This window comes from Sorex araneus, chromosome 2, assembly GCF_027595985.1.
Source record: "Sorex araneus isolate mSorAra2 chromosome 2, mSorAra2.pri, whole genome shotgun sequence".
Lineage (NCBI taxonomy): Eukaryota > Metazoa > Chordata > Mammalia > Eulipotyphla > Soricidae > Sorex > Sorex araneus.
In genome coordinates this window covers 295,637,260-295,648,932 of record NC_073303.1, presented here as the reverse complement: position 1 = coordinate 295,648,932, position 11,673 = coordinate 295,637,260, and the positions used below count along the sequence as shown (strand labels likewise).

General features: G+C 39.2%; 1 protein-coding gene across 1 annotated transcript; it reads left to right on the top strand.

Moving 5' to 3' along the window:
- Window positions 1-2,652: 2,652 nt before the first annotated feature.
- LOC129401869 (small integral membrane protein 15-like) lies at window positions 2,653-7,578 on the top strand. Its single transcript, XM_055124797.1, has 2 exons — window positions 2,653-2,804; window positions 7,326-7,578. The coding sequence occupies exons 1-2, from the start codon at window positions 2,653-2,655 to the stop codon at window positions 7,576-7,578; spliced, it is 405 nt and encodes a 134-aa protein (XP_054980772.1).
- The last annotated feature ends 4,095 nt before the right edge of the window (window positions 7,579-11,673 follow it).

Here is an 11,673-nt window from a genome sequence, read left to right as displayed (position 1 = left end):
TTAACTTGAAAATATTGCTTTTCTCTTTTCCTTAAGTCCTTTGCATAGTAAATTCAGAGTAATGTCCTTTTTGTATAGACACAAGAAGATAGTTAATGCTATATTTTTGTACCTTGGGAGTTTATTGACTCTGAATGATATTCACTTCTGGGCATCTGTTCTCTCGACTTAAGCCTCAGTTGCCCTTACTTTCTAGAACCCAAAAGCAGGATTCTGATGAGGGACTGGATGGATCCAGGGCAAGCTGTGGGCTACCCTGGCACAGAAATGGGCCAGGCCAAAGTGCTGGGGACAACTCTGCCAGCTCGGATTGGGACTGGGTCTCCTCCACCCAGATCCCCCTTTTTTCAGTAGCGAGGCAGTCACACGCCCAAACTGTCTCTGGCACTGGTGTAATCCCATTAACAGCCAAGATTCAGAGACCTTAAAACAAAGCTCCGAGAAGCATGTGGCTGCATTTGCGGCCCCTCGACCTCTTATTGTCTAGTTCTCCCTCCCGGAGAACCCTGCAAGCTACCAAGAGTATCCTGTCCTCATGGCAGTGCCTGGCAAGCTCCCTGTGGCATATTCAATATGCCAAAAACAGTAACAATGATGGGTCTCATTCCCCTGACCCTGAAAGAGCCTCCAGTGGCACCATTGGAAAGGACGAGTAAAGAGAGGCTGCTAAAATCTCAGGGCTAGGACAAATGGAAACGTTACTGGCACTTGCTCAAGAAAATAGATGAACAACAGGATGACAGTGATACAGTGAAGCAAAAGAAACTTATCTGAAAAGTTTTCCAATTGTGTGATTTTAGTTATATGTCTTTCACGAATGAGGCAGCTGAAAATGAAAATGAAAACAGTGCTTTCCTGTGACTGGAGGGAATGGAAATGGTGAATAAGCAGAGCACAGTGGATTTTTAGGACTGCAAAATTTTTCTGAATGATACCATAATTATGGAAATATATCAATGTGTTTTTAGCAAAACCCACAAAACTATCCAACACAAAACATTAATCCCAGTTAAATTAAGATGGTAGTTAATGTATTAATATTAATTTATCTAATTCATCAGTTATAACTAATATAGTTTAGTTGTAACTAAACTATATAGAGATCAGAAGGCAGAAATTATATGGGAACATCTTTGTATTTTCTGTTCAATTGACAAAAAAATAATGAAATATATAGACTAATTGTCTACTGTTTTGTGTGATTGTGATTGTTTTGCATATGTTTCATGCCATAAGTCCTCTATATTTTCTCTTAACACAACCCCCAACTACACAAGTGGAGTCCCTGCCTTTCTGTACCTTTTTCATTGTTTGCTTATTTAAGACCCATGTACTAAGTAATAAATGTGTGCCAAGCATTATTATAAATGTTGGAGATAAGGAAGAGGAATGATCTCAGACATAAGAATCATACAGTCTAGCAAGAGAGACATGTTAATTACAGTGGAACAAGATATTAAGTGCCTAAGTAAAGGCAAGAAAAATCTCTTAAAACCACAATAACCCAGTACTTAGAATTCTACAGCGCATCATGAAACTATATTGAAGTCCACAGTTTAAGCTTTTCTTCATACTCCCCTGCACTGCTTTTTGTTAGTGTCTCAGATTTAAGTATATTTCCCTCCTATTCATAATTTTTCTTTTATATAAAACTTATTTATTAACATGCATATTTTTCTTTAACACATATTGGCTGTATAAGACCAAAAAAAGCACGTTATTATGTGTTGTAAAAGAGACAAGTTAACAATAAAGCACAATGAATGAGAAAGAAATACTGGAATATCAATGCAAATATTTTTAAGAAAATATTACTAAAATAGATTAGAAATAAATCAAAGGTGGCCGAGTGAAATTATCACAAGAAAGAAAGGGTATTGGTAGTTAGAACTGATTAAAGTAATTAACCAAATAAAGAGTATCAGGAAGAAAAATCATATGAACATTTTGATGGAAAAACAAAAATTACACATATCATATAATAACTATTGATGATAACATCCACACGAGATGGAAAGAGGAGCCAACATGCTCAGTCTGATCACGGGTATCAGCAACATACTATCACTAATACAAGTTTGATTGTAAAATATTGACTGCTCTCCTTCCGTCGGTGGGGACTGGCCAAGATTACCATTTTGAGCATTTATACACAACATTGAAATAGAAGCCTTGGTGGGGCTGGAGCGATAGCACAGCAGGTAGGGTGTTTGCCTTGCACGTGATCGACCCAGGTTCAATTCCCAGCATCCCATATGGTCCTCCGAGCACCACCAGGAGTAATTCCTGAGCACATGAGCCAGGAGTAACCCCTGTGCAATGCCAGGAGTGACCCAAAAAGCAAAAAAAAAAAAAAGAAAGAAAGAAAGAAAATAGAAGCCTTAGATAAATAGACAGGACAGCCACTTTTTCACGTTAATTCTTCTTTTGATTCTTCCTCAAGATTGTTTACTTGTACTGACTTTTCTAGTCCTTTCTATATAGGAAGTCTATGTATGTCTGTCCATCATAATCATTGATTTCTTCCACCTAAAAAAAGAAAACAATAGAGGACATGAACTTTATGCTAGGTAGTACTTAATTGGGAGATTACCAACATGTAATCTCAAGGATTTATTTCAAAAGGAAAGTCGTTTGGCCAGAATCCCGGTGATGTTATGGAAAAAGGAGACGGCCTTTCCCTGCTTCCCCCATGCCCCTGTAGGAGGAACCATTGAGGAGAATGCAGGAGCAATGGTTCCAAGCTCCCCACAGCAGATTTGCCCTCTAACAAATGAGAAGACTTCATTTCTTCATGTTGTCAAGTACAGAACACACTAAATACTCTTCTCTTAACCCTGGAGTTATCCTATCACCGAGCATTTCCTAGGAAACCCCTGCTCCTCTCTACCTTCCAGCTACTGGGTGATTCTCACTTCACAATCCAGAGATATCAAGTGAGATGTCTCTCTCCACATTTACTCTGCAGTTTCCTGACTTTCTGTATTAATTCTGTGCATTATTTTGAAGTTAGTAGGCCTAGGTAGAATCCTGTCTCTGTCATATAGTGGCCATTTCCCAGCACTTTAGAGATTGTACTTAATGTTAGTGTTTGTTTCCTTGATGGGAAATGCGGATAATTTACCTGTTCTAAAATTAGAGTGAAAAAGAGAGAGAGAGAGAGAGAGAGAGAGAGAGAGAGAAAATAACAGAGAGAGAGATAAAGTGGACAGACGGACAGACACAGAGAGAAAGATAGATCTCTGAATAAGGCTTAACACAAAGCAAATGCTAGTTAAACGTAAACTCTGGTTAAATGTTAGTTTTCACTGCATCATGGTGATTAGATTTGCAGTTCTGACAAGACATACTTGTTTCCCTACAATTCCATCCTCACGATTAACTTGGTACTTGTTTAAATTTATCTGACTTTCAAATTAGTCAGATTAAGTGGTTAGTATACCGACCCTTTCTACCCAGGACACTGACATGATTCTAATCTAGAGGGGATTGTAGTGATTTAAATAAATAAAACTGTTCAATAGTACTCTGCACAAAACCCACAAACTCTTCTAAGTATTTGTTATTTAAGAACTAATTATTTATAAGGAGGGAAAAATACCAAGAAAGAAAAGCAAAGAAAAGAAAAAAATAAAGAAAAGAAAGAAGAGAAAAAGAGAGAAACCCATAGAATTAATGGCCTTGGAAAGATAAGTAAGTGTTTCTTAAAAGAATTAGTAAAGCTGTTAATTTTAGGTGATTGTATTCAAAGCGCTGAATTTCTTTAGAATGACACATTTGTTAAGAATAAAAGTTCTAAAGGAAAGAAAAAGAACTTTAAAAAAAAGCTAGTCATGGAACTGCAGGAAACTCAAGCCAATATGTAGCTTGCATCTGCTGGCAATACCCTCATCAAAGAAGGAAATAAGATACAAAACTAAAATTGCTATTCAAAGAAACTTGATAAACAAAATAATCCATTCAATATAACAGATGGCTGTACAATAGTGTGTGCCATGACTAAAATATCTGACCCACCCACCTACCCACTGGTAGTGCTACCAAAAACATCAATTTAAACTGGGCAACCTGAAATGTATGGAATAAAACTGCATATAACTACTATGTCAGCAAAATATATTCATGCTCAAAAGAATAGAAATATTCTAAAAGCGTCATTTAAAACGTGTACTTCCAAATGCTATATTTGCTGATCCAGGGACATGCTCTGTCCTTGTGACATTTTTATTTCTTACTCAGTGGATCAGTCCTATAATTCTAACAAAATAATTGAAGCTATGCAAAATTAATTCATCTCCAGAGATACTGATGTTACTTCTACTGTGTTTCAGGTGGTGTTTGTTGCCAGAGAAGTCATGTAAAAGAGCCATTACTCTAGACTGGAAATATACCTTATGGAGTTATTCATTGCTTAGTTAAAAGCTAAAGCATCACTTTGGATATATTTAATTCTGTGTTGATCTGAAATTGCTAGTTAAATTGTTTATGCATGTCTGCTTTTGAATATTCCTTTTTTTTTCCTTTTTTCTGTTTGGGTCACACCTGGGATGCACAGGGGTTACTCCTGGCTTTGCACTCAGGAATCACCCCTGGTGATGCTCAGGGAGGGATGCTGGGAATCGAACCCGGGTCAGCCGCGTGCAAGGCAAATGCCCCACTCGCTGTGCTATCGCTCCAGCCCCTCTGTTTATGAATATTTCTTAATTGCTTTCTTGATGACCTAACTGCCTGCCCTCTAGTCTAAGATTTTTTTTTTAATTTGGGATCACACACAATGGGGGTCCACTTTTAGAGTTGTGTTTGGGGGACCTTAAATGCTGGGATGCAAACTGTGACTTCCACATGCAAAACATATACCGCAGCCATTTAAGCTAGCCCTCTGGCCCTGCAGTTGCTATTCCTAACTGGTCTAATAGATTGTGTATACAACAAAAAGAAACTTTGGCCCCTGGCAACCCAATCTGGTAAACCAGAAAGTCCCTTATTATTTTTTATGATTCTCTAGATCCAACTGATGGGGCAATGAATTTTTAGACTCAGTGTGCCCTTCCTGGGTACGCTGAACACGACCAGCACGAAGCAAGGTAGCACTTCAGGAAAACAAAACCCAAGGCACAAATGAAAAGGGTCCCCCCAAATGAATCACCACATTTTAATTTGCCTAATTTCTTGATTAACTTCTGCGGGGCTTCTGAAGTCATGAATTAAAATACACAAACTAAAAAAAAAAAAAAAGCCTTTCCAAGGAGGTGAACTTTCCTTGCAAGGTCTTTCTGACAGCTTGTTCCTGAGCAAAGGAACCCGTATCCCTGGGGACTCATTCAACATTCATTTGAATCCTGAAGAAAGAGAACCAGTTTGGAAGATGTTTTTCTGGAGTACAGAGTGGGGCTTTGATCCTAGCTCAGATAACAGCTGCCCTCCAGGAGAGGGTTTTCTGGTCTCTCTATCCTGCAGGCCAGGAGGTCTCAGGGGATGCCTCTCACCGACCTCAAAACTCAGCCAGGCAACTGATACCTGGGGGAGGGTCTTTGAGTGGGCAAGGGATCCTGGCACCGGGTGTTATCATCCTGTCCGTCTCTCTACTGGCTAGACACAGAGCACACAGGAAAGGGATTGCAAAAGGAGTCAAGTCTCACTTCGATTTTTTTCCCCTCATTGTAAAAATCAAGGAAGGCAGGCAGCCAAAATCCCAGGACGGATTTTAGTCTACACCATTGTGTTTCATCACTATTCTGGAATTGTAACTAAGTGTTTCCTTCGAGATTCCTGACCCCTAGATTTTCAACATAAAAGTGAAGGTGAAAGCGCATGATCCATATCTCAGAAGAAACTAAAATATGTAAGATCACTAATAAAGTCGGTGTGGACAAATTGACAGCACTTTTAGAAAGCTGTTTTTCACTTAGAAGTGGAGGAAACTGGTGAGAGAATTGGAGCATCCCCTTCAGTAGGTAAGAGATTAATCTAAATATTGACCCAGCCAAGTATAATGATGTCTTTGTCATGATCGCATTTATGATGTGGAACATCAGGGAAATCACAGAAGTTACAAAGACATGAAAATCATTTTAATGGTAATTTGTTTGAAAAGGTAAAGATCAGCTAGATCTCTAGCCTTCATAGAATTACCCCACCATTTATAATTAGATGAGCTATTATTTAGATTTTATGCATGTACTCATTCAATAAATATTTATTAAGCTTTTATTGTGTACAAGGCATTGTTTGAGACAGTAGGGGATAAAGATTACCAGTGACAAGTCTACTGCTAGCAAGGGGTGAGGAGTTCTCAAAAAGGTAGTTTGAGAAGGTACAGGGTAGAGAATGAAAAAAATACTATTAAAAGATGACGAGACTTAGTAGAGCTCTCAATAACCAACAGACCCACAAGCAGTTTTGCTTCCAACTATATTTCCAACTACATTTCAATTCCAACTATATTTCAACTATATTTTAATTAAAATATAATTCCAGAAGAATTTACCCAATTTCCTCTGCTGGTATATGGACCTTTCAGAGAAGAATGATCTCTCCTGTGCTTTATGAAGTCAATGTGCTTTGCCTCTTTCCTCTCTTCTTTCAACCCTTGTCCTTAGATGAAAGTGTGGCATTAGCTACAGCAAGACAGTCAAGCCAAAAAGAGGGGGTGGAGAGGAAATCTTCTTCAAGTCTTCGGACAATCTTTCATTCTTGGACAAGTTTCCCCGGCTTACAGCAGATCTATGAGGAACCCCTCTGCCATATTGCAAGAGAGGTCAGAAATTTCAAGAGGCTTCTTCAGCTAAGGGTGTAAACAAGATCAATCTGATTCGTTACATAAAATTACTAATCCTATCACCTAGAGACCAATCAGATTACTTCTTTACAGGAACACCACACAGATGGTGTACATAGAGGCACCTGCCTCCTTCACTTCCGCCGTAAGAGTCTCTTTTCTTTCCCTGCATCCGGAGTGTTCAAGCGGTTGACTTTACCAATGGAATGCAATAAAGTGTTTGTTTGGGCTTCCGCTGCTGGGTGTGCAAGGACTTTGCAACTATTCTAGTTCTGATGGGGCTGATGGTATGCCAGTGAGAACTCTTAAGCCATCAATCCAACTGAGCCCAACAAAGAATATTGTCAATTCCTCAGTTGAAACTAGAAGAATAATCTAGAGTCGTAAGGAAAAAATTAACTTCTGTTGTGTTAAATCATGAAGTTTCTGATGTTTAGTTATTCAACTTAGATATTTGTGTTTTCTTTTTTTTAAGTATCAAATTTATTTATAGTTTCATTTTAAAATTAAAATTGTTGAACTTTTGTGATTTAAAATTCATTATAAGATCTGGAGACATTAATAAACTATTAAATATTGATAATATCAAGGCTTGGGCTGATTATGTCATGGAATGGACTGCAAAGTGTCCTTATGGCTTTCTTACAACAGTTATTTTGGCCCTTACTCCATTGTTTTTAGCAAGTGCAGTATTGTCTTGGAAATTGGCCAAAATGATTGAGGCTAAGGAAAAGGAGCAGAAAAGGAAACAAAAATGGCAAGAAAATATTGCAAAAGCTAAAAGACTAAAAAAAGACTAAAGGAATAAACTGATTCTATAGCCAAAGAAAAATCACTTGGAAAATTATGCAGCTTTGTGTTAACTTTCATTGGACCCGCTACCTACTAACAGACAATGCACAAAATTAGGATTTAAAGTACACAAACACACACACACACACTCACACACACACACACACACACAAAACCAGAAAGATAGTATAGGGGTTTAGACACTTGCACATAGCTGATCCCAGTTTGATCCCAAGCACTGCCAGGAGTAATCAGTGAGTACTGAGCCAGAAATATTACCTGAGCGCCATTGGATATAGCCCAAAAAAAGAAAAAAATTGTATGCACCAAACAGACCAATATACATAGTTTTATACATAGTTTTATTTTTACATTTATCAATCTGTATCAATAATATTGACATCTGATGTGTATATATATGTATATAGATGCACCTCTACAATCACTAGTGTACATAAATAATATAAAATATAATTAATGACACACCTATAAAATCAGACTTAGTTTGCTCTCTGGCTCCGGATCAAGTTGCTAAACAGCCACGATCCCAGAGACTAAGAAACAAATCTCGGAACTGAGCGACTTTTGGCAGAAATCCCTCCAGATTTAATTATTAAAATTTCAAAAATCCAAAATTGCATGGTCGCGGGACATCATATGCTATGCATAATCAGCAGTAGAAAACAAAAAGTCTAATGTTGCCTTTTAGGCAGATCTAAGTGTTGGGGGAAAATCTCAAATAACAATGGTGGGTCCCGTGTCGAAATAATTTAATGCAATCAAAGTAGAGAGAGAGTAATGCGGAAATCATCTGCCACATAGGTAGGGGGAGGGTGTGGGATGGGGGGTATACTGGGGTTTTTAGTGGTGGAAAATGTGCACTGGTGAAGGGACAGGTGTTTCATCATTGTATGACCGAGACTTAAACCTGAAAACTTTGTAACTGCTCTCACAGTGATTCAATAAATAAACTAAAAATTAAAATAATAAAATAAAATAAAAATCAGACAGGGGCCGGAGCGATAGCACAGCAGGTAGGGCGTTTGCCTTGCATGCGGCCGACCCGGGTTCTATCCCCGGCATCCCATATGGTCCCCCAAGCATGGCCAGGAGTAATTCCTGAGTGCAAAGCCAGGAGTAACCCCTGAGCATCGCTAGGTGTGACCCAAAAAGCAAAAAAAAATAATAATAAAATAAATAAATAAATAAATAAAAATCAGACATAGTTTATGCACAAATATAAAAAATTAGTTTGAGCCTTTGTGTGCTTATATATGTGTGTGTGTGTATATATATATATATATATATATATACATACATATATTACTGTCACTGTCACTGTCATCCTGTTGCTCATCGATTTGCTTGAGCAGGCACCGGTAACATCTCCATTGTGAGACTTGTTGTTACTGCTTTTGGCATATTGAATACACCACGGGGAGCTTGCCAGGCTCTGTCGTGCAGGCAGGATATTATCAGTAGTTTGCCGGGCTCTCCAAGAGGGTCGGAGGAATCAAACCCTGGTCAGCCATGTGCAAGGCAAACGCCCTACCCACTGTGCTATCACTCCAGTCCATAAAAAAGTATCAGCATAAAATTATTCATTCTACTATTTTTTAAATTTATATGCCCCCCAAAAGATACACAGTTTTAGAAAAAAATCATTTATTATAAATTTATCATTTATAATTTTGTGGAATTTTAGGTGTTTTTACCTATATGTAAATATGTGTCATCACCTCCACAATAATCTTTTTTTAAGGTCCCTTTCATATGTGAGAGATAAAGAAACATAGTAAGGGAACAACAAATGGCCAAAGGCATTAGAACTGACGATTTCATTCATACACCTGAGTTTATATGGGAGGATGGTGGCTAGGAGGGGCCTTGGGAGGGAAGTATGCTCTCTGGTACTGGACGCATGATGAATGCACGAGGAGTATCATTAGGAGTATTGTAAATTCGAACATTTCTATTTTTTTTAAGAAAAGAAATCTCATCTAGAAGATGAATGAATTACCCCCCAAATGGGAAATTCTGGTTGTGTACTACAACAATACACAAAAGGAAATTATTTTCCTTGACTGAGACAAGCATGGGTAAGGAAAACCCAGAAGAAAAAAGTCAGAGTGGTGGGGTCCGGTGGTTAGAGCACATACCTAATAGGCAACTGACTTGGGTTTGATCCACCACACTACATGATCCCCTGAGCCTCACCAGGTGTAGCCCTGAAGGCCTCCCTACATCACTGAGGTAGATGCCTGGGAGCCCCCAGTATAACTCATGGTGAGTGGCCTACGGTAAATCTGGGGGCTTCTAGCCTACAGGGACTAATCAGTTTGATACACTTGCATTCATTCACCAGCCTCATTGTCTGAGAATTGTGCTAGGTTCTGAGCACCACTTGGAAAAAGAATATTTTAAAAAATCAGAGAGCAGCAAATTACTTTGTTAAAGGTGGGCATGAATTGGGTCAGAGTTGTAGTAGAAAGGAAGAAGCATTTGCTTCACGTGTGTCCAATCCATATTCCATTCCTGGTACCCATATAGTCCCCCAAGCTCTTTCAGGAGTGACCCCTGAACACAAAGCCAGGAGTAAGCCCTGAGCACTGCTGGTTATGACCCCAAAACCAAATAATCAGAATCAGAATAATAATATGCTCATGATGACAACAGCAAGAAATTCAGAACCTCATCTCAGTATGGTAAAACATGCCTCACATGTCATTTTCTGCATACAAAAACTATCTTTTTTGTGGGCATATAAATTTCACTATCACTATCATTCTGTTGATCATCAATTTTCTCTAGCGGGCACCAGTAACATCTCAATTTGTCCTAGCCCTGAGATTTTAGCAGCCTCTCTTTACTTGTTCTTCCAAGCAATGCTGCATTGGAGTCTCTTTCAGGGTAAGGGGAATGAGACCCATCATTGTTACTGCATTTGGTATATGAATACGCCATGGACAGCTTGCCGGCTCTGCTGTGCATGCAGGATGCTCTCGGTACTATACCAGGTTCTCTGAGAGAGAGAACTAAGCTGTAAGAGGTCGAGCGACCACGAATGCTGCCTAAAACTTCCTGTAGCATTGTTTTATAGTCTCCGGATCTTGGTCGTTGATGGATTACACAGAATCAGGGGGCAGTTTGTGGGTGTGGCTGCCAAGCTATTGAAAAAGGGGGGGGAGGGTCTGGGTGGAAGAGGCCCAGTCCCAATCCGAGCAGGCTTGGAGATCTCAGCCCCAGATCCTGCACACCTGGGTTTCCTCTGCTGGTTCCTTCATGTGTGAGGCCTGTCCAAACATGTGGAGAGCGGCCTTGAGCATGGCTGTGGCTGGGTTCCGGAGGTCTTCAGGTATATAAGTTTAAGAAATAATATGAAAAACTTAGAATTGAATGCTGTGAACAAGAAATCACTTGAAATTCTACATAAGTCCACTATCTATCTTTTGCTTATTTAAAAGATTTCAAACTTTTTTTTTTTTTCATTCTAAGACTAGCTTCTAATGCTGACCAGAAGAATCTTGCTGTTTGTTAGCTAGAGAGCTCTTCTGGGGTTTTTGTTTGTTTGTTTTTTATTTTGTTTTTAGGCTACATTCTTCTGTGTTCAGGACATACTCTTGGCTCCACACTAAGGAATCACTCCTAGCAGTGCTCAGGGAGCCATAACAGATGCTAGGTTCAGCTGTGTGCAAGGAAAATGCCCTAGCACTTGTACTATCACTCTGACCTCCCAGGTTTTGTTTTTTTTTTTCTTTTTCTGGTCACACCCAGTGACACTAAGGGATTACCAGAATCTGCTTTCAGGAATTACTCCTGGCAGTGCTGGAGGACCATATAGGATGCCAGGGATCAAACCCAGGTCAGCTTCATGTAAGGCAAACGCCCTACTTGCTGTAGTATTGTTCTGACGCTGAGATTCACTCTTATAAGGAAAAAATATTTCCCCTTTCTTATTGAGGTGCTCTGATTTACAAATTACATTGCTTCAGCATCATACTCACCAAGAAAGCATCCATTTCCCTCCAGAAGTGTCTCAAGGACCTCTCCCATCCCCCCACCATGGTGACCTCTGCTCTGTAGACAAACTGTACGATTCTGTT